The 26,019-nt window shown below is 51.0% G+C and overlaps 9 protein-coding genes across 9 annotated transcripts; 4 read left to right on the forward strand and 5 right to left on the reverse strand.

The window, feature by feature from the left end:
• Positions 1 to 1,064: 1,064 nt before the first annotated feature.
• HNWD-pc2 (HNWD NOD-like receptor pc2) lies at positions 1,065 to 4,621 on the forward strand (the record flags this gene model as incomplete). The annotated part of the gene is made up of 2 exons (XM_062882869.1): positions 1,065 to 3,317; positions 3,374 to 4,621. The coding sequence occupies 2 exons, from the start codon at positions 1,065 to 1,067 to the stop codon at positions 4,619 to 4,621; spliced, it is 3,501 nt and encodes a 1,166-aa protein (XP_062748385.1).
• A 2,612-nt stretch (positions 4,622 to 7,233) lies between these two features.
• On the forward strand, positions 7,234 to 8,330 carry QC762_0008540 (uncharacterized protein). The gene is made up of 2 exons (XM_062882870.1): positions 7,234 to 7,905; positions 7,971 to 8,330. The coding sequence occupies exons 1-2, from the start codon at positions 7,293 to 7,295 to the stop codon at positions 8,129 to 8,131; spliced, it is 774 nt and encodes a 257-aa protein (XP_062748386.1). The 5' UTR covers positions 7,234 to 7,292; the 3' UTR covers positions 8,132 to 8,330.
• Positions 8,331 to 9,604: 1,274 nt separating this feature from the next.
• Positions 9,605 to 12,519, reverse strand: QC762_109990 (uncharacterized protein). Its single transcript, XM_062885421.1, has 2 exons — positions 11,528 to 12,519; positions 9,605 to 11,467 (listed from the first exon to the last, which is right to left on the reverse strand). The coding sequence occupies exons 1-2, from the start codon at positions 11,989 to 11,991 to the stop codon at positions 9,685 to 9,687; spliced, it is 2,247 nt and encodes a 748-aa protein (XP_062748387.1). The 5' UTR covers positions 11,992 to 12,519; the 3' UTR covers positions 9,605 to 9,684.
• A 633-nt stretch (positions 12,520 to 13,152) lies between these two features.
• Positions 13,153 to 13,599, reverse strand: QC762_109995 (uncharacterized protein; the record flags this gene model as incomplete). Its single annotated transcript, XM_062885422.1, has 1 exon — positions 13,153 to 13,599. The coding sequence occupies one exon, from the start codon at positions 13,597 to 13,599 to the stop codon at positions 13,153 to 13,155; it is 447 nt and encodes a 148-aa protein (XP_062748388.1).
• Positions 13,600 to 15,252: 1,653 nt separating this feature from the next.
• On the reverse strand, positions 15,253 to 18,097 carry QC762_110000 (uncharacterized protein). Its single transcript, XM_062885423.1, has 2 exons — positions 16,125 to 18,097; positions 15,253 to 16,073 (listed from the first exon to the last, which is right to left on the reverse strand). The coding sequence occupies exons 1-2, from the start codon at positions 16,957 to 16,959 to the stop codon at positions 15,535 to 15,537; spliced, it is 1,374 nt and encodes a 457-aa protein (XP_062748389.1). The 5' UTR covers positions 16,960 to 18,097; the 3' UTR covers positions 15,253 to 15,534.
• A 305-nt stretch (positions 18,098 to 18,402) lies between these two features.
• Positions 18,403 to 20,025, forward strand: QC762_110010 (uncharacterized protein; the record flags this gene model as incomplete). Its single annotated transcript, XM_062885424.1, has 1 exon — positions 18,403 to 20,025. The coding sequence occupies one exon, from the start codon at positions 18,403 to 18,405 to the stop codon at positions 20,023 to 20,025; it is 1,623 nt and encodes a 540-aa protein (XP_062748390.1).
• CSH3 lies at positions 20,004 to 21,511 on the reverse strand. Its single transcript, XM_062885425.1, has 3 exons — positions 21,075 to 21,511; positions 20,248 to 21,022; positions 20,004 to 20,103 (listed from the first exon to the last, which is right to left on the reverse strand). The coding sequence occupies exons 1-2, from the start codon at positions 21,154 to 21,156 to the stop codon at positions 20,418 to 20,420; spliced, it is 687 nt and encodes a 228-aa protein (XP_062748391.1). The 5' UTR covers positions 21,157 to 21,511; the 3' UTR covers positions 20,004 to 20,103; positions 20,248 to 20,417.
• A 420-nt stretch (positions 21,512 to 21,931) lies between these two features.
• QC762_110030 (uncharacterized protein) lies at positions 21,932 to 22,930 on the reverse strand (the record flags this gene model as incomplete). Its single annotated transcript, XM_062885426.1, has 1 exon — positions 21,932 to 22,930. One exon carries the CDS (start codon positions 22,928 to 22,930, stop codon positions 21,932 to 21,934), a length of 999 nt encoding a protein of 332 aa, XP_062748392.1.
• Positions 22,931 to 23,691: 761 nt separating this feature from the next.
• QC762_110040 (uncharacterized protein) lies at positions 23,692 to 25,374 on the forward strand (the record flags this gene model as incomplete). The annotated part of the gene is made up of 2 exons (XM_062885427.1): positions 23,692 to 24,235; positions 24,595 to 25,374. The coding sequence occupies exons 1-2, from the start codon at positions 24,086 to 24,088 to the stop codon at positions 25,372 to 25,374; spliced, it is 930 nt and encodes a 309-aa protein (XP_062748393.1). The 5' UTR covers positions 23,692 to 24,085.
• Positions 25,375 to 26,019: the final 645 nt, after the last annotated feature.

The following is a 26,019-nucleotide window of genomic DNA, read 5'->3' on the forward strand; positions in this document are numbered from 1 at the left end:
GTCTGGATGGCCCCAATATGTATCTACATCTAAATTAACGCAGCTAACAAACCCATTCCGAACTTATTAAGGAAGAGGGCGTTGTTAAAGGCGATATGGCAGGCATCCTATCTCGACCATAACGCTATAGCTATTTAAAAAGAACGGCAACAGAATTATCACCTCGTTCAGCTGCAAAGCAGGCGAGTACAATGCCAATTTCTACTTCCAACAGAAACGTGGAGGCGAAATGGCTTTTTGTAGTGGACTTAGTATAGAGTCCTAAGTATATTACCTTCTTCAGCGTAGTCAATATAGTTTAGCAAGACACTTATAACTTATTAAGTTTGTAATACTTCCGGTTATCTAGATCCCGCCAGCAATAAGTCCCTTGGCGGGGAGAACCGGTGTACCATATGAGACTATAGACTTCTTTCTAGATAGTTATTAGACCTGCAAATTCTTGTTCTTTAAGGAGCTCCGCCCTCTTTACAAGTTGTGTAGCCGTCGCCCCTCCTCGTCTCGTAGCCTGCTGCGTCCTTACGGTAATCTGTTGTGTAGTCTCCTTGAAAAATGAACGAGACGCCGATCCTCAGCCGCCTCAAACTTTCAAGAAACATTACGGTTTTATGGACAGTGCATTCGTGGCACCGGCTAGCATACGGACGCGCCAAAACGACGGCCTCCAAAGGGACATCTTCATGCACGCCAGCGAAACACCGCCAATAACGATGCTTCCAGTATGCGCAGTTGGCGCCAGCCGCCTGGGCGCCAACGCCAGCAAAATGCCTGATGTGCGGGGTTGGCAATCTGGGCAGGACAGCACCTCAACCCTTGGAGACAGCAGCAACAACAACCACCTTTGAGCTGCAACAATCGAACCCACTGAGATTTGCGCTACGTAGCTCAACAATTACTCGCGGTAGGTGATTCTGATCTATGTCTGAGAGCTTATCCTGGTTTCAGCTACTGATTTGTTGAGCCTACTAGTTTCGTCCATTCACCCGGCCCACCTGCTCGCCTTTTCCCGCTGTCGGACAGTCATACGAGTAGCTACGAAAGCTAAGCTCGGCGGTTTTTCGACAATGCGCCTCCTGCAACGCAATGATACCGGCGATTTTAGTTTGACGGATGACATTCCCGACGACCAGGTCCCACCGTATGCAATACTTTCGCACACCTGGGGCGACGAAGAGGTTATCTTTAAGGATATAAAGGACAGTATATGCAAGAACAAAAGAGGCTACTCCAAGATCCAGTTTTGCGGAGATCAAGCCGGACGCGATGGGCTGAAATTCTTCTGGGTCGACACATGCTGCATCGACAAATCCGATAGTACCGAAGTTCAGCGCGCCCTTAACTCCATGTTTCAGTGGTACCGCAATGCAGCCAAATGCTATGTCTATCTCACAGACGTCTCAACCTGCCAGCAGGATACCGACGGCAACCCTGGCTGGTGGGAATTGACCTTTCGAAAATCTAAGTGGTTCACTCGTGGATGGACCCTTCAAGAGCTCATTGCTCCAGCAATTGTGGAATTCTTCTCCAAAGAGGGCGAGCGTCTAGGAGATAAGAAGTCTTTGGAACAACAAATCCACAATATAACCGAGATTCCCCTAAAGGCTCTCCCAGGCAATACATTGTCCGACTTCAGCATCGAAGAGCGTTTGTCGTGGGTCGGAAAGCGCAACACCACACAAAAAGAAGACAAGGCGTATTCGCTATTCGGCATCTTTGATGTAATAATGCCGCTTTTGTATGGCGAAGGAGAAGACAGAGCATTTAGGCGGCTGCAAGAGGAAATTAGTAAGCAAACTCGCTGTCTGTCTAGTCTGCATTCTACCGACCCGCGCCTTGATAAGAAGCGTATCGAGGAGGCAAAAGGTGGGTTGCTTGCTGGCGCTTACCGCTGGGTTTTCGCTAACCCCGACTTCTGTCTATGGCGTGAACGGTCGGAGAGCCGCTTACTCTGGATCAATGGAGATCCCGGCAAAGGCAAGACCATGTTACTCTGCGGCATCATCAACGAGCTACAGGGAGCCATTGTTGCAGACGGGCATTGTCATAATCTGGCCTACTTCTTCTGCCAAGCTACCGACTCCCGCATTAATAACGCCATTGCGGTGTTACGTGGCCTGATCTACCTTCTTGCCCACCAGCAGCCACGTCTCATCTCCCACGTGCGTAAATACACCGACGCTGGTAAATCCCTCTCCGACGCAAATGCGTGGTTCGCCCTTTCGGACATTTTAGTGGGGATGCTAGGAGATCCAAACGTGAAGCCAACCTATTTAGTCGTTGATGCCCTAGACGAATGTGTTATCGACCTACCGAAGCTTTTAGACTTTATCGTCTGTATCTCATCCGATCGGATAAAATGGCTCTTAACAAGCCGGAACGAGACGATCCTCGAGAAGAAATTGAAATCTAACAATGCGCGAACAAGGCTTTGTCTTGAGCTGAAGGAAAATGCGATGGAGGTGTCTCATGCCGTCGATGTGTACATCGACAATAAACTATCTGGGTTGGAAGCACTTCAGGACGACGCCCTGCTAAAGGATCAAGTACGGGATATTCTACACAACAAGGCAAACGGCACGTTCCTCTGGGTGGCCCTCGTCGTACAGGAACTCAGCATGGATGGGGTTGAGAGCTGGCATGTTCTGCAGATTGTCGAAGAAGTGCCACCGGGGCTGGATGGGATGTACAAGCGCATGCTGGATGAGATCGAGCGGAATAAACGGGACTCGGAATTCTGTTGGCGCATTCTCTCGGTGGTGACGGTAGCATACCGCCCACTTCACTTGGACGAAATAGGCGGCTTGTCTGGATTACCGGAACAGATTGTCAGGTCGACGGAAAATATTCAGAAGATCGTGGCTAAGTGCGGATCCTTTCTCACGGTTCGAGATAACCAGATCTACCTCGTTCATCAATCAGCCAAGGACTACCTAAGTGATCAAGCCTCCCCGTTACTTTTCCCCAGTGGTGTGGCTGTGACCCACCATGACATATCGGATCGGTCACTAAAGCTTCTCTCAGGCAAGTTGCAACGCGATGTATACGGTTTATGTATACCAGGATTTTCTATCGACCACGTCCGAGTGCCGGACCCGGACCCTCTTGCGACAGTGCGGTACTCGTGCGTTAACTGGGTTGATCATCTTTGTAACTGGCAGTCGAGCGACGATAGTAAGCACCCAGATATTTTCCAAGATGGTGGTATCGTCGATGGCTTTCTGAGGCAGCACTACCTCCACTGGCTTGAAGCACTTTCACTTTGTAAGAGCATGCCGCAGGGGATACTTTCATTGGCAAAGCTCGAAAGCATTCTTCAGGTAGGCTCTACCCAGTAATAGTGTCCTATTATTAAGCGATTCTAACAGGAATGTAGCACAGGTCGATTACGTCTCAATTACCAAGCCTTGTCACTGACATGCGCCGATTCGTTATATACTGGAGATGGGTTATTGAGAATTATCCTCTTCAGGTATACGCTTCAGCACTTATATTCAGCCCCGCCCGAAGTATAACAAGAGGCCTATTTACGCAGGAAGAACGGAAGTGGATTACTTCGAGGCCAATTGTAGAGAATAATTGGAATGCGTGCCGGCAGACGCTCGAGGGCCATGGCGGTCCGGTCAGCTCGGTAGCGTTCTCGCCCGATTCGAAGTGGATTGCGTCAGGATCAAACGACCGTACCATCAAGATCTGGGAGGCGGCCACGGGGTCATGTACGCAGACGCTCGAGGGCCATGGCGGTCCGGTCTGGTCGGTAGCGTTCTCGCCCGATTCGAAATGGGTTGCGTTAGGATCAGACGACAGTACCATCAAGATCTGGGAGGCGGCCACGGGGTCATGTACGCAGACGCTCGAGGGCCATGGCGGTTCGGTCAACTCGGTAGCATTCTCGCCCGATTCGAAGTGGGTTGCGTCAGGATCAGACGACAGTACCATCAAGATCTGGGAGGCGGCCACGGGGTCATGTACGCAGACGCTCGAGGGCCATGGCGGTCCGGTCAACTCGGTAGCGTTCTCGCCCGATTCGAAGTGGGTTGCGTCAGGATCAGGCGACCGTACCATCAAGATCTGGGAGGCGGCCACGGGGTCATGTACGCAGACGCTCGAGGGCCATGGCGGTCCGGTCTGGTCGGTAGCGTTCTCGCCCGATTCGAAGTGGGTTGCGTCAGGATCAGGCGACCGTACCATCAAGATCTGGGAGGCGGCCACGGGGTCATGTACGCAGACGCTCGAGGGCCATGGCGGTCCGGTCTGGTCGGTAGCGTTCTCGCCCGATTCGAAGTGGGTTGCGTCAGGATCAGGCGACAGTACCATCAAGATCTGGGAGGCGGCCACGGGATCATGTACGCAGACGCTCGAGGGCCATAGCGATTCGGTCTGGTCGGTAGCGTCTTCCCTTGATTCGAAGCTGATTGCATCCGGATCTAACGATACCAACCCCCCACATTACCAACGCTATGGAATAGACATGAGCAGGAGATGGATTACGAAGGGTTCAGAAAATTGGCTATGGCTGCCTCTGGAATATCAGTCACGATGTTTCGCTACAGCGGCATCAACAATTGCTATTGGCTATTCTTTGGGGCGCGTCTTAACTATAAAGTTCACGATAGACAGCTGAGCTGATCTCTCATTCTTTGTCTCTCTCTTTTTTTTCTATCATAGCGTGACACAGGAGGGGCCTGGCGGTCTCCATTAATTTATAGCCCGTCACAATACTCTAGATCCTTCTGGGTCCCGCTCTTTCATCACTTCGAGTACCCTATTTTGTCATGAAGACAGATAGATGGCTCTAGAACACTTGGTAGAAATGTCATTTGGCCCACTCGAACAACTCGAGATCGGGCTAGCTGGCTTGACGTAGTTTCAAGCGCCACAACAAACTTTATTTGATCTGGTTTCCTTTAACAGCCGCGAGGCATTTGATTGTCCGCCTCAATTCCAACCATTGATTGTGCAGGTAAATAGCGGTTAGGCCGTGATGCGGCTGATTGCTTGTTTGCCGTGTGACATAAAGTCTTGCAGCCTGGTGTTAATTTCATTGGCATGATCCTTCAGTACACGCTGCTCATATTTCTTCTTTATCGTACGAGACAGCTCCCAAGATGATTTGACTGCAGTAACTAAGCCTGTGAGAGCGGCAGCTGATGCCAAGGGAACTAGGAAGTTATGACGCCATAAGTGCTAATTTTTTGATAGGAAGTGATAAAGAAGCTTAAGTAGGTATGTAAATATGAAATGGAACTGTAGTTAAGACAAGCAGTATGTTGGTTTATATGACGATTCAACTTTGCCTTTACCTTGACTTGCAAATTCGTTATTCGAACTTAAGCTGGTTAATTTGGACATTTCGAAATCAAACACATTTTTCCAACCTGAAATTGACAGGGGGGTAGGGTTAAAAGCGGCAATATATTTCCCTCGACCAGGAAGAACATTTCTTTTGCACTAAACGATCTAGTCTCGTCTTCGCGAATATTCTCGACAAACGTTGCTTGGAATTTTATAAATTGCTCCCAGTTCTTTTTTCTATGCGCCTGGGGGAATATCGAGTCTTCATTCAGGCATCTAAACGATGCACCAGCAACAGAGAGCTCGGGATCCCATCAAACAACAGCTGGATTGCTTGTCTGGGAGATAGTTGGCCAAGGTTCCAACACACCAATCACAGTCCACCAATCCACACCAAACAAAACACCCCCTTTTTTTTTCGCCAGGGGTGCTGGCTCTCTTTCTGGGATATGCGAACCGACATTTTGTCAAAGAAAAGGGAGCCAAAGAAAAAAACAGCAAAAAGCATGCAACACCGGACATTTCCCCGATGGTATCGCCCACCTGGGTATTACCCCGGTGGCTGAAAGCTGTTATTCACAAGTTTGATGACCGAAGTGGACTTTTCTTTTGGCTTGTTTTGAGTTGGCTAGTGCCCATCACCTCGCACCACAGACACATCACGGACAAAGAATAAGAGACTGCAACGAAAAATCAAAGCCTGAAAGGATAGTTGAAATGCCTCTAATTGTCATTTTTCAAGGCCATTCATCTATCTCTGCAAGGCCTCTTGACTATCTTTTAACGCCTGTTGATAATTTTTCAAGGCCTTTTGATTCTCTTCCAAGCCTTATGGCAGTCTTCCCATTATCCTGTCCACGGCGTGTGAATGAAAAACGCAGCCATCACGCGTGTCCACAAACGCCTCACCTCCACTTGTCATGTCAAAAACCTTGAGCTTGTTTGCCGGCGCAGGCGGGCAGTGTGCAGTTATACATTTGCTAGCCCTCTCTCCCACGTTCCTCCATTTCTCTTTTTCTTCTCAACAGCAGATTCAAAAGGTATGTACCGCCCTCTTCTAAAACGTGTTTTTAGAAAACTTGAAAAATATAAAAATAAAAATAAAATTTATAAAAGAAATATGTGTCTTCAGATATTTTGAGGTGATTCTCCATCATGAAGAATGAAACAATATTCTTTTCCTAGATGTTGTTTCTAACAGGAGTTGAACGGACCACCTATTATTAGGTTGAAACACGGATACTCTTGTCATCATCATTAAACACCTTACACCAATGATGGCGTCTGTTGGGATCGAGTTGCTTGATTTGAGGTTGAATGTGTCTATCAATCGTTCTGGGGGCAGGAGGGAACGGGTGGACGGTCACTCTGGGGGAGGGGGGAAGGTGGAAAGGTGCGAGCGGGAGGGAAGTCACCGATGGGCGGGGGCATGACGGCTGGCGCTTACTCACTGCAAGCAAAGAGGAACTGGGGGATGAGAAGAAGTGATTTGACAGTGATGAGAACAGTAATGGGCATGCCGTTGAGACTTGTGGTGAATGATGTCAGGCTTGGACCTTGATGGAATCCCCACGGGAGGCTTGCTAAATCGGAGTTGATCACTATCCGCTGTGGTTTGATGGCATTGTGGATTAAATGTTCAATGTGAAATACCAAGATAGTCTCTTCCAAAGTTGTTTCATGCAAATAAATATCAACCTGGTGAGCCGGTAGCGTTATAGATGGCTCCTGAGTTTGGTCAAGATGGGGATTTGGGCAGGGAAAGAGACGAGTCTTGAAAGATCCTATTCCCGGTGTTGCAGAGGCCCTGTTGAAGGATCAGTCTAAACCTCGGACCTGCTTTTCTGATAAACCTGGAAAACAGTGGGTCTGCTTCGCTGGATGCGACCATACAATTACCTAACTGATAGCAGGGGCAATCAAACGGCTGGAGAGAAAATATTGATAAATAGGGGCTACACCCTAATCCTCATGTCTCATGACAACATCACGTCGCCTAAATGCCCATCATGGTATCTACAGTCCTCTATCTCGCCTGCCTCTCAGCCCTCCAACTCCCCCTTTCGTCCGCCCAAAAAACCACCACCACCACCACCGTCCCAATCCTAGACTGGGGCTTCGACTTCCCCGGCTCCGCCATCTCAGTGATCGGACAAACCTCCGGCTCAACAACCTACCGCCTGACATGCAACTCCCCCGGCGAGTGTCAATGGACGCAAGTCCCCGATAGCGCTTCTTACCTGAATAACATGGTAGGCACCATGACCTTCATCGAAGCCGGCGCGCCTTACAACGCAGCCATGACACAGAACATCAGCGCAAGAGGGACCGCATTCTCCTACCAGGCGACTTGCACGCCGAGAACAAAGCCCATCACTATTCAGACTACCGATTCTGAGGGGAGGTTTACTGATTTCCCTGTGAGGGCACCTAATCTGGTGGATTGCACATCAACTTCGATGGGGAAGGAGCCGACGCCGACGTTTGAGTTTGATGGGACGACGGGGGTGTATAAGATGGTTGTTATCACGCAGGGGGTGGAGAGATTAGATCTTGGCGCTGCGCCTACGGGGCTCATCACGACCGGTGGGGTGCACGAGTCTCGGGATGAATGTGAGTACTTGATTTTACTTCAAAAAAGAACAGGGGAAGATGAGCTAATGCTTTTTGTCTACCAGCTTCTGGTTCATCATCTTCGTCGTCGTTTTCATCTTCAACGGGCGCAACGGACGCTCCAGCGGCCAACACGCAAATTCCAGACTCTGCTGGGGGTAAGCTTGTCACTTCCAGCCTTAGGATGGCAGGCTTTGTTGTGCTCATGACAGCACTGTTTGCTTGATCATGATTTCAATCTGGATAGAGCTCTACCAAATCAACTGGGAGTAGCCGGACAAACGAGCCACGTTCCTCACACCTTATTAGCCCCATCATGTGTTTCGGCTTGTCTCTACCCAAACCTGTATACAGCGATAGTCTGCTTTCCCATTGCGCTTATGCAGTCCCTGTGAAAGAAAAAAAATAACTAAAGTAACAGTGCCAGAACTGACAACGTCAAATCCAAGTGCTGACATTGGAGAACGATGATTCAGGGGTAACCAAAAGTGGTCTCCAAAACGTCTTTTCACCCCTTGCTGTAAAAACATGATAGTAAAATATTTCCCTTTCTTTTTGGATACACTGCACAAAAAAGTTTTGACGGTTTTCAAAAGAAAATGAGAGTGAGATAGATGTAAGGACTAAAAAACAAAGTCTAAAACATACAACACCAGGGATTCCCCAGTGGTCACCCACCTGAGTACTAGTCTGGCAGTCAGCTGTTTGACTAGGGGAGAGCGGACGGGATCCCGTATTTTCAGCTGCTTATGGTCGTATGTGCTTAATTGAGTGGAAGAATGATATTATGAGGGAGGTTTGCCGGTGGAGGAGGCGAGTAGAAGTTTGAGGTGAGACTAGCGGGTGATGGGTGTGGTTAGATAGGGAGAGAAAGAGTAATAGTGAGAGTTGAATCAAGTGGGTACGAGTTTTACGATGGTTGGGCAGTAACGGTCGGGTGATGAGTTGGTGCTTGCACTGCTGGGTCGTGCCGTCTTCTTGTTCTAGTGAGGAGAAATCCCTCGTGTTTTTATCTAACTCTCTCCTTTTTCTCTCTCTCTCTTTTTTTTTTTTTTTTTTTTTCTCATTTTGAAAAATATGTTGCGAAACTGTCAAAATGATTTTCAGTGAGATAACTATATAACTGTTGGGAACAAAAAAAAGTTTTTTGGGTGGTGTGTTTACGATACAGCTGTTGTCGTCGGTGGAATAAGTGTTACGTCCCAAGCGTAATACTCCTGTACAGGAACCACTGGGTGGTACCCGAGGTGCTGGGCACCTCAGCCAATCATTGGGCCAGGGATGGAAAGACCCATAAGCCCCCATACGACCAATCAGGAGGTGCTCAGTCTGATCAGTGGCCAAGACCACTGAGCACACTGAGCACATTGATCATGAAAGGTTGCTCAGTCTGCTCAGCCGCCAAGACCACTGAGCACACTGAGCAAGGTACAAAGATACTTCAGAAATATATGTAGATAGCTTGACATAAATAGGGGGGAGTGCCGGGCGCTCCCCGTGTCGAGGAATCTGATTCCTCATGCAAGCAATTCAAGTTCATTTGTCTACAATCTACTTTCAGTAGCTCTTTGTTAGAACAACCTGTTGTTGACAGTGAACCCATGTCTGAGACGCTTGCCACAACCTTCGATTATCCTGTCATATTCACCTCTGGCGTACTGCCTTGCAGTCTGTATCCATTTCTGGTGCAGGTTGTAACAATAAGCTGTGCACAAATGTTGGTTGCCCCTTGTTACCAGCCCCTGGAATCGTTGCACAATGTCAACAATAACCACGTTGCTATAGCTCTTCAACAGCATCACAAAACTCATCACTTCCCTCAGATTCTTCTTCATCGTCTTTGCTGATACTTTCCAGCAGCTCATTAAACGCCTGACGAAGCTCCGCTGTCGACTCTCGCTGGTTGAAGATTTCGATGGGCGTCTTCATCTTCTGACCGCCGTCCAGATCATCAGCAAGCCCCCGCATCTTGGCGTCTGTAAAGATTTTGAGCATCTCGACATCGGCAACTGCCGCCAAGTAGTGAAGAATACTCTTCCCGTCTCGGTTTTTATAGCGATAATCACTACCGCGCTCAAGTAGAATTCTGACGTTTTCGTGCCGCGAGTAGAAGACAGCATAGATGAGGGGTGTGTCACCATCCTTGTCAACATGATTGACATTAGCACCATGCTCGACGAGTAAAGTTACTGCATTTGGGCTCGTTCGCGAAGCGGCAAAACAGAGAGGTGTCGCGCCTCTCCATGTCTCGCAATTGACATCGGCGCCATGTTGCCTGAGCAATGACACAATCCTACCGTCAACGGCATGCCCTATTGCGTTTACAGCACAAATGATTGGTGTTGTGCCGCGATCATCAATGACCGCATTCACATCTGCACCGGCCTCAACGAGCAGTTTGGCTACCTCGTAGTGGCTGAACCAACATGCTTGAAATAGGGGTGGCGTCCCGTGTTCCTTTTTCAACGATACCGACGCGCCCGCCCTCAGGAGTTTCGAGACGGCTTCTGTGTCTCCCTTAAATGCTGCCATATCAAGTGGGCTCCATGTGCTCTCCGGATCAACATGGTTCAAGTAAGAGAGGTACTCCGGCTTGCCGAGAGCTTCTTCAAGATTCGCATGTAGCACTCCGCTGACAATAAGGTGTAAAGGAGATAACTGAATACTTTCGAAGGCGGGTATCAACTCTATGAGCTCGTGGGACCCAGGTCTGCCGGACAGGTGTATCTGAATCGCTTCGTATAAGACCTTGGGGTCCCTGTCAGCCTCAGCGAATGGGTCAGCCCCTGCTTGTAATAGAAGTCGAATCATGGGGATGTTGACCCTATAAAGGGCTGCGAGCAATGGGGTCTCGTCGGTACTGCCTCGAACGTCGTATACAGATGCACGCTTGTCTTGAAGTAATTGTCTGACCCCTTCGACATTCCCTCTTTCAATGCAACCAAAGATGTTTGTGGCCGTGCCCGGTGTTCCAGTTTCCAGACGGTTGAACATGCGGATGTTTAACTCGGGTGTGCCATGCATATTGCTTGAAAAGAAGGCTGATATGCCTCCTCGGTATAGCCAGTTCGGGCAGTTGTAGTGTAGCATGACCTCTTTAGCCCGGGGCAAGTTTGTGTTGACACAAGCCTGAGACGTGCATTCTCCGCCGATAGAGCCACCAGACACTCTAACCACCAGGCCGAATAATGACAACTTCCAGGTGTTGTACTGTAGCGAATAGTTCGCTATTACGTGACATCGACAGGGACAATGGAAATCGCAGCGACGACGACGTTGACGGTGGCGGTTACATGAGGCCTGCGGATATGTGTTTCGTGCTTCGATACCTTCATTTTCCATAGCGCGATCGTTCGACTGTCGCAGGCTGGCAAGACAATCCTCCAATCTCGCCATCTGTCGAAGAATTGGATCTCTCACTTCGGACAGCATATTGGTTCTCAGTTCTTCGACCTTGGAGACCACCTCTGGCATTATCTCGCTCGCCAAAGCATGGGAAATGTGGGACTTGAGCTCAGCTGTCGACCGTTCAACCGCCGCGCCGATACCAAGAGACACCCGGCTTCAACAGCAACATTACAGTCAGCAGCGCTAACCTCACAGCCATAGTGAAGACACTCACATATTCTGCACAACCAACAATCGATAGATCGCTACCGTAGCGCTCTTCAAGCTCTTTCTCAAACCAGCTACCGTGGTACTTTGTCTCAACCAGGCCAACTTCCTCCTCTTCCCTAGATCTTCCGGCTTCCGCTCCCCGCTCTCCAGCCCGTTTCCATCGATAATATTCTCAATCACCTTCTCAATCCTCCCAATAACCACAGTCGCGTCTTCAAAGAGCCCGACCAGCGCCTCAGTAACAGACGCAAACGATGCCGACTTGAGAGCCTCCTCTGATAACCCAAGATACATCTCCCTCAGCCCCGCTTCTGTCTCCTCAAAAAATTGCTGTGAACGCCGGAGGTCATCAAGCAAGCGGTGGAGGCCTTCGGGTGCCTCGCGCCAGGTGTCGACGAGGGAGTAAATCGTGGATGAGGTGCGGATAACAATGGTTGAGACTCCGAGGATAGCCCCTAGGACCTCCATCGTGTGATTAGTCGAAGAACTGGAGTGGTAGAGATGCTCGGGCGAACAAAAAACGGCGTGCTACAGTCCACGTGTATTTCCCAGGGGCTGGACATTGTAATGGAGGCACGACGCCCTATCAGTGACCCCGCTTCGGCGGCAATGCCGTGACCACTCAGTTAATATCGAATAAATTGGCAAATAGTCGCAATTCATGCACGGGAGGGAGAGACATGAGCCCGTCGTAAAGTTGCAGAGCACGAGCGCAGCCTTGCTGCAGAAGGGTTGGCATGCGATAGAGACTATGTATGGCATCCCAAGACAAAGACCTTTTGAAGCCCTTGTATTCCATTCAGGATCCTGTGGGTAGTCGTCGTCGTCGTCATTACCGTCGAACCCTCTGCCACTATCGTCCACCTCCGGGTTGCATCTCGTTCTTGAGCGTGGTTATATACTTGGTGGCTGTGCCGGGGTACTTCCTTGGGTGTAATGGCGATGGTAGCGATTAGGGGTTGTAAGTAGTAATAGGGAGCTCAAGTGATGTAGACGCGGATCTATGGCACTTGATGAGTGACAGTCTACCAAGACTCCTCAAAAAACAAGAGGAAAAAGAGAAAGAAGAGAGGTAAAAACATACAACACCAGGGATTCCCCAGTGGTCACCCACCTGAGTACTGATCTGGCCCTTTCAAGCTTATCTAGGGCAGAGCGGACGGGATGCCGAGTTTTCTTGAAGGTATGGTCGTATGTGATGTCTTATGTCCAAAGTTGGACTTATATAGATTGTCTTGAAGGAGCGAGGTTGAAAAGCTGCAGGTGCTATGTGAAAGAGGTATATATCGAAGGCCCCACCTGGGAGCAAAAATGGCATTTTCAGCGGGGAGTTGTATTGGTTTTGATAAATAGCACGTAGTCAGAAAAGGGAACGAGAGATACTGCAGTAAAAACACACAGGTCTGAAAAGATGGTGTTGGGGGTGGATGTTGATCTAAACATGCAGTGGCTATTTGTAGAAGGGGACAAAAGTAAGTGCCAAACGGGGACCAGATATTCGTGTTGTCCAGCCGTGATTTGGACCGACTCGATCTACCTTTGCAAGGTAGATATATCTCTTCGCCCCCTACATCCCCACCCCCTCCACACCCGCATGTGTATGAATCAAGCTAAAGCCCTTCGTCCCCCTCACCTTCTCATGAGTATAACCCAACAGATGAATGTGCGATTCAACATCCAAATGCTCCTGGAGCCAGAACCATCACTCCACTCGTATGTCTTCCTCGTCAAGTTGGAAGGAGGCCCTTTCTTGGCCGACTCTTTGGACATTTCGTCCCAAAAAGGCATTTCAAAACTCTCATCTTCTAACACGTTTCGAAGGGCACGTTCCAGACGAAGGATATAGGCGCGGTGCCAGAGGGGGGAAAGGACGTTGCCGTGCTGACAGTACCATGCTGGGATTCCGTGGTAGCTTGCGATTTGGGCGAAGAGATCCGGATGACTTGATGGAAGCGCTTGGATTCTCTGAACTCCACGGACGAGGAGGTCGAGATCTTTGGGGCAAAGCTTGGTGACATCCTGCCGCAGATGGTGTTGAGAACCGCGAATGATCTCTGAGGGTTGCGAGGAAGACATGGTGGCTAGCTGAGCTGAAGGTTTATTGAGGGAATGATGGCCGTGAACTCGAATGCCTCTGGATGTCTGGAGAGGTTGCTCACATCTCCCTGCCTACTTGTACGCCAAGATCACGATCCGTCAAAGACATATCGAAGTGCCGTTCCAAAACTTTCCTCCTCCTCGCTGCCCACCTAACGACTCCATGATGCTATTCTTCACTCGAAGGTACCCACCACAAGGCTGATTCAATCTCAGCTGAAAGTCTAGAACTTTATGTAGTAAAAGACTCTCCCCCCAAAGGTGTGGATGTCGAGGAGCATGCATATAGTAGGAGAGGTGGAATAATCCTGGTGATATTAGTGTTTGTCTGTTCAGAGGCTTACCAAGTGGGTAAACTTTGATACATCTGACATGATCGCCGACACGACCATGGCAAATACATCCCCTTTCCTGCCAAAACCACGAAAACATATCGCCCTCTCAGATGAGAACATCCTACCAAATCCCATCCTCTATACATCGTCCATCATACACATCGCCAAACTCCCATTATATATCCCACAATGCGCAACCAAATTCCAATATCCTGCAATCTCCCTTATTCACTCTTCCCAATATAGCCATCCTTCCTACTCCCCCCTCCTCCCCCGTCTCGGCGCCTGAGGCGGCGCAGCACCAATCCTCTCCTCCCTCGTCCTCCCCCCCGTCCTCGTCTCCGGCGTCACCATCTCCTGCCCCTGCCCCCTCCCCCTCCCACCAGCACCACCAGCAGCAGCCCTCACCCTTCCCCCCATAACCGGCGGCGGCCCCATCACCTCCCCTCCCTCTCCCTCTCCCTCTCCCTCTCCCTCTCCCTCGCACTCCTCCTCACCGGCCCACCACCCCCCCTAACACCACTCGGCGTCTCCATCTCCCCATGTCCCCCCATCCTAGCCTGCGCCCTCGTCAGCGGCACCCCCGTACTCGGCGGCAGCGGCGGCGCACTCATCATTTCAACATCCTCATCCCCATCCCCACCCTGCACAGGCGTTTGCTGTCCCTGAAAAGACAAGCTCACCTGTCTAGCTTGCTGTTGCGCTCTCGCATAATACGATATCTCCTCCTCTTCTTCCGACTCCGATTGTTGAGGCAACGGTGGCGGGGAGGGAGGAGAAGAAGAAGGAATAACCCGTCTTCTCGTCTCAGGGACGCCAAGCGATCGACGCTCCTCCCTATCCCGACGAGCAACAAACCGGGCTTGGATCCGCTCCTTCTCCGCCAGGCGGTCCTCGTAGTCGGCTATGTCTTCGGGGGTGATCATTAGGGTTGTTAGAGGGCGGCGGAGCATGATTGCGGTTTCGATATGGGCGTCGTGGAGGGGTATCAAAGGGTCGATCGGTTGGGTAAGTGGTCGCGGGTGGGTGGTATATCGACTATAGTACTCGCTCGCTGTTTCGTACAAAATGCGCAGTGTAAAAAATGCCCAGAAATCCTGGTTGTCAAAGTTGCGAAAGAATCTTGTGGTCGAGAGAGAGCTCAGGAAGCTGGTCGTCGCTTTATCGGACGCGCTGTTGCGCTTATCGAGAATTTGAAAAGCGCGCCGCCGGAGTTAAAGTGGCAGTCAAAGATGTCAGGGTTAGGGTCACTTACACGCCTCACTTTTACCCTCTCTGGACAGACCGACCTATGCTTATGATGGTGGCACTGGTCATTTCCTTTACATATTTTCCATAACGTGCGCTTCATCATTCTGCGGTTCTCTCTATTCTGAACTGAGCGTAACATACAAGTCACCGCTCGGTGCCTAAACGAAACGAAGCCATTCCCATTATTCTACTCGACAGAACTTTGGATTCCAGTCCAACGACCGTTCTGTCCAGATCAACCCCCCTCTATCATGTAATACAGTGCCGGAAAATACCCCAAAAAACTTCACATACACCCAAAAACTGCCTTTCTCTCCATCCTCCAAATCTACTCTCCGCTCCTGGGCGCAAACCCCAGCTTCTTCTCCTCAACATGAAACATGGTCCAGTGAGCCTTGAAGAAAACATTTCCATAAATGGCAAAAGGGAAGCCCCTCGAGCTCTGAACACCACCATAGCAGATGGTTGCAGTAGCAGGGTCATCCAAATCAGCCGGGGCAAAGTTGATCAGTTCACCGGGAATCACAGCCTTGTAGCTGCTAATGTACAGAGTAAGATCTGGCAAGGTGGAGTTGCAGGGGAAGACCCAGCCGCCGTAGATCTTGGAGTCGTAAGCATTCGCAACCTGGCGGTAATAAGCCTGGACGATGGCCTCGGGAATCATAAGGAGAGTGGTGCCCGTGTCAGCAATGGCAGGGTGCTCGAGAGGAACGACAATGTCCGAGATGGCGCTGTTTGTGCCGTTGAACCCGGTGGAAAAGGCCGTGCCCTTGAACTTCCAGTAGCCGCTGGCGGCGTCGACGGGGATCATGGTGAGGTTGCCGAGGTACTCTGTCTCGTCAATGAAGCCGAAGTTGTAGTTACCCTCTGTTTCGTGGTTAGCAAGACAATCTGGCAAAGAGAGGGACCAGGACATACCCGCTGCCTTGCGGATGTTGGCGGTGAAAAGGGGCATGGCCAGCGACTTCAAGGCGTTGTCAATGAACGTCTTCTGCTTGTTCGGGCGGACCATGTTGATGGACTGGAAGCCAAGTCCCAAGATACCCGAGGAATGCTCATCGCGGGTGAAGGACGAGGAAACCTGGTTAGCGGTCTCTACCGCCTGATTCTCCACCTTGATACCCCCCACGTCGACCGTGTCAAGGTAGACCTCGCCGGATGAACCACTGCCGTCACCATAACGAATGGACCAAGTGTGGTTCTGGAGCTTTTGTGCCGATGTGCTGTTGTCGATGTGGAACAACTTCTGTCCACCTTGCTGAGACACGGGCGTGTTGCTGCTGAACACCCACAGATCAGAGGATCCCGTGTCGAAGCAAAGGGGGAGCGTCTGAGGAGGGTTCCCAATATCCACCGGGGTCAAGTACTCGACGTCGAAGGGGATGGGAGTAGCAGTCACCTCTCCCTGCCCCGTATTGTTGTTATAAGGTGCTGTGGCGTTGTCGGGAGCACGGGCGGACATTAATGACCTAGCCCGCAGGTCAAAGCCGATGTCCAAGAGGATCTGGCGCAGCACCGTAAGAAGGGTCTCGGGAAGTTCAATATCGTATTTTTCGTAGACGGCAGCGAGGGCCCTGGGGCCTTTGCCGTGCTGGTTGAAATGTACATTCTTGATCTGGGCGAGCTTGAAAGAGCGGCCCTCGATGTTGCGAGACTTGACATCAGACGGATTCGCCTGGAGGACCTGAGGAGCAGCAGCAGCCTCAGTCGCAGTCAAGAGGGACACCGCAGCCACCGCAGCCCAGAACTTCATAATGAATGAATGAATGAATGAATGAATGGCTATGCCGTCAAAGCAAAACCAAAAAGAGAACGAATGAACTGAAAACCAAAAGCAAGGGAAAAAAGAATGACGAGAGGGAGTGTGATATCCCTCGAGTGTGGTTGACGAGGGAAAACTAAGGAATGAGGTTCAAGTGAGTTCAACACTTGGCAAACAAAAAGACCAGTCTCGGTCGAGCGGTCATAGACTGATATCTAAAACCAAGGGCAGCCCGGGTTAGGTGCTCCTATTTAAAACACAAAACCCCATACCGATCAACCGGAACGGATGGAATGCATTTCAACAAGTCAAGAGACCAAGAGGCTGTTAGCACCACTCGGTGCTCCGCAAATGAGTCTCCATTCCTGATCTTCAACGGTTCGAAACCGCCAAAGTCGGTTTCTGCGGTTATCCCAATTTGCAGCGGTGGACCTTGGAGGAACACCTGCAGCAAACCGATCGCCCTCCAGGGACCTGTTTGGTGACCGCTAACGGTGTGGTACGACAGAAAATCGTTGGTGGTGAAAAGGGCCGCTCGCCAACCAGCATGTCGGAATGCTGTCCCCCTTGAAATATCTCGGCCATAAAATTAAGTATAACCGGGTGACCTGCCACCAATCATCACTTGAGGGAGAAAAGCTTGTTTATTTGAAACAAAAGAACTTGAAGACGAACAAGCTCCACCGTTCTCGCATTCAAGAATTGGCCGTCATCTGTTTGTTGGTGAGCCGGTACTCCCGAGTTGAACGTCGATCGGAGGAGGGGTCTCTTCGGTTTTGCTGCCGTGGACCCTGCTCCGCCTCCGGGTCCCCTGCCGATCCGAAAATCATAAAAAAGGGAGGCCGCAGAGCTGAAGAGGTAAGTTGTGTTTGTGTATATTACACAGCGTGTCGCAACCACGTGTGCGATGCATGGCCTCAGTGTCTTGACTGTTGTGTTTGGTAAACTTGCTAAGCTCGGGCTGGATGGTGGTTGGGTGGGAGAATGAAAAGTTTACACCCACATAACCCTAACCCGTCAACTACTCAGTGTAAGAGCGCTGCCTAAAGTCAGACCAGTTGCCACCAACTGCCAGCTCAACCTTTGGATCGTGTGTGAATGCGCTCCGGCCGCCACTCATGTGAGCTTCCTTCAGGCCTAGCAGATGACGCGGCAGCCTGACGAAAGCCTCTATTCTGAACTCGGGCACGGAGGAAATAGTTGATGGTGAGCTGTCTCGAAATTCTGGCCGGTTCTGTCGTTTTCAGCCATACTTGCCAGCTATTTCTAATCACACCTCTATCTTCTCTTTCCTTCCACAGTCTCTCTTTCAGAACTCAAGGTTGCTCGAGCGAAGTCGTACACCTAACCATACACTTCATTTCATGAACGCAAAAGAGCAAACTTCGCGTTGCGATTCAAAAAGGCCAAATCTCAGAAGAAAACCCGGAAAAGATGGTTCGCGAACTCCCCAGGGAGATAGATTCCTGCATCGGCTCTTATACCCATCTTCGTGACTTTCCCCGCCAAGATGAAGCCCTCCACATGCTCAAGCGGATCGCCTCCGTTGTCAAGCCCATAATGAGAGCTCGACACTGGAAAGTAGGGCAACTATGCGAGTTTTACCCAGATCAGTACAACCTCCTCGGCCTAAACTACAACAGGGGGCAGCGAATCCTCCTCCGACTTCGATATGCCGGAGACAGGAATCAATTCTTGCCTTTTGAGCAAGTCATGGACACCATGCTCCACGAACTCTCTCACATCATCCACGGCCCCCACGACCAGGTCTTTCATGCACTATGGAACCAGCTCAGAGAAGAACTGGAGGGCCTGTTTATGAAGGGTTACACAGGCGAGGGTTTCCTATCCAAGGGCCACAAGCTGGGCGGCCAAGTGCCATATTCCGAAATCCAACGTATAACTCGCATTGAAGCCGAAAGACGCAAGGCAGAAAAGGAAGCAAGCAAAAAGGAGGCCGGCCACAAACTAGGCGGCTCAAAGCCAGCCCCAGGTCGGAACATCAGGAACATCATCGCCGATACTGTCGAGCGACGAAACCGCACCGACAAGGGTTGTGGAAACGAGAACCGCAACGAGGAGGAAATCCGCCAAATATCCGAGACCTGGAGACGAAACGGCTTCAAGACCCAAGCCGAGGAAGACGCAGCCAACGAAGCAGCCATTGCCCAAGCCCTCTGGGAACTCGTCCAAGAAGACGAAAAGCGGAAGTACGGCAGCTCTTACGTTCCACCTACAGCTGAAAATCCATACGGCAACGGTGGAGGAACTCTCATCAACGGCGAAGGCTCAAGCAGCAACACTTACCGCCCGCCACAACGACCAAACAGCTACTATCCACCACAACAACAACCAAACACCACCACCACCACCTACCCCCCACCCTCTTCCCGCTCCCGTCCAACCTCAACCCCAGTATCCAAAGGCACAATAACAGAGTACTACTCCCCCCAACCGGCCCCCCGTCCCCCAGTAATCGGCGACGGCTTCGCCGGTGGCCCGACATACTACCCACCCCCCCACCAACCCGCCAGACCACCACCGCCAGTTCCCCTCACAACCCGGCCACCACCACCACCACCAGCAGCTACCCCAATCATCCGAACCGTCTCCCCCCCTCCTCTCTCCGACAAAGATGCCTACTGGGAGTGTCCAAGATGTACCTACCACAACTCCCTCCAGCGCCCCCAAAACTGCGAGATGTGCGCTGCTCCCGGCCCGGCTCTTGATCCTTCCTCTTCCAGACCACCCCGACCACAACAGCAACAAGAAGTAGTAGACCTCACCTCCTCCTCCAGCCCGCCCCTCCCACCCCGCAAGAGACACACGTCGCGCAACAACCCCCCCGAGCAGCCAAACCCGCGAAGGAGCAGCAGGAACCCGTTTAGGAATAGCATATCCGTTTCGAGCAGTACGACCACCACCACCAAAAGGAACTCGAGTTCGGCACCGTCAAAACCTCAACCGTCATATTGGGGGTGTTCGTACTGCGGGAACAGGATGGAAAGCCAGTGGTGGACTTGCAATGTCTGCGGGAAGATGAAGGATAGATCCTAAACCAGCTGGCTAGCGGTGGATCGTAGGGGAGGGAGGGAGTTTTGGTACGTAGTAAGATATGACAAACCGGCTCAGCATCTAAATGATAGACGTGGACAACAATGAATTAGTGTACTCGCTCAAATCATGACACATAACTTGCTAAAACGTGATAATACGATACGACATGGGTAAGGTTAGGTATGGCGATTTCCCGGGTATTATAAAAGATATGTACGTTACCCTTCTCTCTCTCCTCTCATTCCAACTATCACGCCCAGTTTGCAAGGCATATAAATTCCCAACAAATAGAACAGGAATCCAAGAAACTCTTGCCATCATCATTTCCAAGAATAAAAAAACCACCATCCTGACTACCAACGCCCTCCTCCCGGCATCTCATCCCCACACATTCAAACATCCTTCTTCCCCTCCCCCCTCTCCTCCTCCTTCTCCTGCTCCTCATCCGAATCCATCACCTCGACCGGCTCCCCCCTCGCCACCCACGCCGCATAATCCTCCCTCTCCCTCTTCTCCGCATACCACTGCCCTGCCTGCAGCACCAACACCCCCACCAGCACAAACGCCAAAATGGTATGACTCGCGCTCAGCACCCTCAAGCTCTCCTCCCTCGTCAGCTCCACCTCCCCCGTCAGCGGTCCGTTGTGAACAGCAAACTTCTCTCCGCCCTCACCCTCTAGCTGCTCGGCGAGCGCATTCATTGGCGTGACTACGTTGGTGATGTACACCCCCGCAGCGATGAGATAGAGCAACAGGGAGCCGCCATCAAACAAAAAGTTGGACTCGGCGGCGCGGTAGAGCTTGGTGAAAAAACCGAGGAAGCCGACGGCGATGATCATGTGGAGGAGGCGGGAGATCAAAGGGGGGGCGGCGTGCATGAAGCGGAGGTGGGTTTCGATCTGGGAGATGTGGAGGGGGGTGATGGGGTTGGGGGACCAGAGGAGGGGGAAGTCGTAGGGGAAGGAGGCGAAGAGGATTCCTAAAAAGAAGCAGACCGCTGAGGGGGGTTAGTTAGTATATGGTGGGTGGGAAAGGGGGGAGAGACAAACGGCCTATGATGAGAAAGGTCGCGAAGGAGCCGGAGCCGCGGTAGTTTTGGGACATGGTGGTTTTATTGGGATCGAGTTTCATTTTGGCCGGTTCAGTGTCCCGTATGTGTGTGAGAGTTGAGGTTGAAGAGCAAGATGGGAGGTAGTCTCGGATTAAAAAGTTAGACAGGTTGCTCTCGCTGTGTTTTGTCTCGCGGGTGTTGTTGACGACCTTAATTACACAAGCTCTGTGAATGTTCTGTACAGTTGAGATGACACGGCTGATATGTCGTCCCGCGCGCGCGCAAGTGTGAGGGTCTCTGTCGTGGTGATTGTTCAGCGGATGTTGTAGCAGCAAAAGAAGCTCGGATTCTTCACCAAAAAGAAGCTCCCGCCCGCGACAGGACCAAGCTTCCCGCTGTGCTGTGACATTGGCTTAGAACCCCACTCTTGCCGAGCTCTGGGGATGACGAAATGCCCGTGCCCGAGAGCTAGCTCAAAGTGGGGCATGGCTCATTATCTTATCAATTACACGCTGACCAACACTTCCCATTTCATCTTCAGCTTCAACAATACCATGCTTATTGTTGATAAGATGCGGGCGAGTGTCAGTTATGTTGGCCATGGCATGCAAGCTACTCAGTACACACATTCATTCCTAATCCAATATCTACATAAAACTCCTAGTTATTGTCTTTGCTGTTGATCATTTTCACATCAGGGAGCGTCTCACCATCACAGGCAAGCGAACCACTTTACGGTGTAATGGAGCGAAATTGTCTATTCTATCTGTAGGTAACGACTGACTCAACACCTTGTTGTTATTTCTACAAGTTCCACACCAAATATACCAAACCCTACCCCCTTACAGTCTCCAACTAATACTCATCCCCCAACATCTTCATCCCATGCTCATTATACCTCTCCCCCACCACCTCAAAAGTCTTCAACACCGTCTCAATCTCCCTCATATCCTCCTCGCTCAACTCCACCTCCACCGCATTCTCCCTCACCCTCTCCGGCTTCGACGCCCCCGGAATAGGGATAATCACCGGCATCCCCGGCCTCCTCGACAGAGCCAGCACCCAGTTAATCGCAATCTGCGCCGCCGTCAAACCCTTCCTCTCCGCCAACCTCTGCACCTCCTTGACCAGTTCCATGTTCTTCCCAAACACCTCCGGCTGAAACCTCGGCAGTCCCCGCCGGTAGTCACCCTCAGGGATATCCTCCCACCCCTTGATCTGGCCAGTCAACATCCCCCTCCCCAAAGGGCTATAAGCCAAAACCACAATCCCCAGCTCCGCGCACGCCTCCAGAACCCCATTCTCCAACGGCTCCGTCTGCCACAAGCTCAACTCAACCTCCACACTCTCAATCTTTGCCACCTTTGCCGCGCGTCTGATCGTCGCGGCGCTGACCTCACTAAGGGAAATCCCACGGATATTCCCCTTTTCCACCTCCCTCTGCAGCGCAGCCACCGTGTCCTCGATCTCAACCTTGGGATCTCTTCTCGCTGGCTCGAACTGATCGATTAGCCCCTTGCCACCAATCTGCTCGACAGAGCGCGCGACTGATTCGGCGACGCCGGCGGGGGAGCTGTCGACTTCAAAGGAAGGGGTGATGCAGCCTTTGATGTTGAGGAGGATCTTGTCCTTGTCCTGGGGGTATTGGGCGTAGTAGGCCTTGAGGAGGGTGAGGGAGTTGTGGGTGGGGGGCCCGTAGAATTCGCCGCCGTTGAGGTAGGTCATGTTGTTGAGGACGGCTTCGCGGATGGCGGCGATGGCTTCTTGGTTGGTGGCTGGCTGGGGGCGCCAGGTTAGGCCCATGAGGCCGAAGCCGATGTTGCCGATGGTTTTGCCTTGGATTGTGTGGGGCATTTTGGAGGGGTGTGGTGTTGGAGGTTGTGTTGTTGAGTATGGTTGAGGTGATGAGGGTGAAGGTAAGTGTTGAAGTTGAGCTGTCCTGAGATGCGTGTGTGTGTGTGTGTGTGTGTGTGTGTGTGTGTGTGTGAGAGAGAGAGAGAGAGAGTGATGGTTTGACAATCGTTCTTGGATGTGTGTTGAGTTCAGGTATTTGTACTCTTCCCAAGCTCAAGTGGTGACAGCGTGTTGGTGCTCCTGTTTGCTGAATCGCTGGCGGTGACAGCGGAGATAACAGGCCTCTGGATTGGTGAGCGGAATTTACAGCTCAAAGCCACCGGGACTTCGTTTTCCCCTGTCGGTTCCTTATTTCCACTCTTCAGTTTTCAAGTACTCAAAAGGAATCTCCGTTAAACCCAGCAATTACTAAAGCTACCAACCGGACACAGGATGGAATGAAGCCTTTACTTCCTCATGGACATTGTACACACAGCGAGGCTAAGTCCAAGTATGTCAATTATAGGTAATTGTTAACTAGTCAAGACCTGGAGCCGATTGAATGGCGGGGTGCGGCACTTAGATAAGAGGGGCTAACCATCTTGAAGCCTCTCGGCAATGAATGGACTTGGCATCGTGACAGCTTAAGAAGACGTCAAGTGAGGAGGATAATATCTTGTGGACCTCACGATGTGTAGCTCATGTGTGAGTAAGCATCTTATCATATCAGATCTCCGGGCCCGAGGGAAGATCAAAATGCTTAACTCCAGCACCAGCCAATCGCAAATAAGTGAGGCAAAGTCGCCCGGAGTTAGCATCACATGATTGGCACAATGGCCGGTTCCACCGACTGACATTCTGGCAGGCAACTCGGATGCAGAATGACGCGACCGGGTTCCTTCCGGCAACAAAGGACCAGTTGGAGATAAAGCAGGCAAATCCAGGTTCGATTCTCCAACTTTGTTAAATCCGCTCTTGCTGCCGGCCAAGGATCTAGAGCTTCTTTCAATGCATCGTTGCAAAAGTCGCAATATGGCGGCGCACTGACGCCACTGACTGTCCGTCCTGCATCTCTCTGTCCTGCACCTGCTGCGTTGCCCTTCGGTAAATTGTGCCGTGCCACTATAGACTCAGACTCCCTACTACAAAAGACCTTGCCCCGCGAAACATCGAATCATGGCTCAACGAGCCGATACCTCGTCGTCACCCGCTGCGACGTCGCCTGCTGCTCCTCAACCCCTCTCTCGAGAAGGACGAACCCTTCCAGGTCGCCAGCCGTTGTTGAGAAAGCAGTCAGCCCAGGACCGGATCAATGAAATCCTAGAGGTCAGTGACCGTTGAATCTTCCAAAATCAGCTCAAGCCCCCGGGTTGTGGCCACCGATACACGAACTTTTGAAGGGTCTTCCCCACACGCGACCAACTCAAACACTTTCTTTTTCCCCATCTTTCCACGCCGCCGCGATTTCAAGATCTTCTTTTCTCGTGACCACCGAATCTCGGGCGCCGGTCCGTCTTGTAATGGCGGCAATTTTTAGCTCCTCTACCAACAACATCTTTGGCAAAAGTGTTCGTAACTTGCTCTTTGCTCTTCAAGTACGGGATGCTCGAGACGGGTGGATCTGTGTTGCGCGTTGTCAGTACCACCATAAACTCAACGAAACTAACATCTTTTAAATACTCAAGGGCGCTCGAGAACGCGCCGAATCATATGGCCCGGACACGTCTCCAGGTAACCTCAGCCCACGGCTACAACCGTTGCTGGATTCATCGTCACGCGGACTGAATTATCTTTCCAACAACGCTTCACCACGCACCGGTTCCCCGCGTCTATCGCCGTCGATTCCGGAGGAGAATGGCATCGGTAATATCGATGGCGCGGTGACAGCGCAGCCGCAACAGCAACACATCCATTACTACAATGGCACGCAGACGAACCACTCGACGCGGAGGCGATCCACCCGACAGTCAGCCCAGGAGCAGGGCCGGTCGGCGTCGCAAGCTGATGATGGGACGACGGGGAGAAGACATGGCGAAGAAGAGGAAGGTGGTTGGAAGAAGACGTTGAAGTATTTCAGGAGCATAGAGCTTGAGAACAAGGGGAGTGTTGCGAGGGATCACTTGGCGTTGGAACGGACGTTCCTTGCCTGGTTGCGCACGTCATTGGCGTTTGCCTCGATTGGGATTGCGATTACTCAACTGTTTCGGCTGAACACTTCGTTGGCGGATGATGATCACCAGTCGTATACGCTGAGGCATTTGGGGAAGCCGCTGGGGTCGACGTTTTTGGCGGTTAGTATTTTGATTTTGTTTTTGGGGTATAATCGGTATTTGGAGAGCCAGGCGTGGGTGATTAAGGGGAAGTTTCCGGCGAGTAGGGGGACGATCATCCTGGTGTCGTTTATTGCCTTTGCGGTGACGGTGGCGAGTTTGGTTGTGGTTATTGCTGTGCAGGGGGATCATTGAGGTTTATTATGGTGGGATTAAGTATGAGTGGTGACCCTGAGTTATGGCTGAAGGGGTGTTTTAATGTTGATAGCGTGGGTGAGAACCTTGAGGGTTGGGTGAGGTCATCGCTAGAGCTATGCATGGAGAATGAAAATAAGCCCATGAACGATGGCTTGTCCTTACAAGCCCGAATAACCAATGTGAAACAAACTTGGAAAGACCAAATCATGATTAAAAGGATTTTGGTTTTTGACAAGAAAATATTACTTGCATTTCTTACATGCTGCATCCGTTTGCATTCTCTTTCTCACAAGCAAGTTCCCACCAAACTTGAACCTGGGTAAGCTCCCTCACCACAAAATAGTTGACACGCAAAAAGTAAGTTAACCCCTATTATACTATGAACCGTACCTTAAAAGCTCACAATTAGGCCGTTAAAGATAGTTACTAAGCCTTTTCAATATTCCCGAAGGCCTGTTAACTATTTTTGAAGGCCTATAAACTATCTTCAAAGGCCTACGGACCATCCTTGAAGGCATGTCAACCGACTCATAGTGTCTTCAATTATTTTGTGGCATCTCACAGCGGGAGACCCACTCTCTCAACTTCAAGATCAACCTCCCTTCCTCAACCATCACCAGCACCACCCACCACCAGCACCAC

The sequence above is a fragment of the Podospora pseudocomata genome (assembly GCF_035222375.1).
Source record: "Podospora pseudocomata strain CBS 415.72m chromosome 1 map unlocalized CBS415.72m_1, whole genome shotgun sequence".
NCBI lineage: Eukaryota > Fungi > Ascomycota > Sordariomycetes > Sordariales > Podosporaceae > Podospora > Podospora pseudocomata.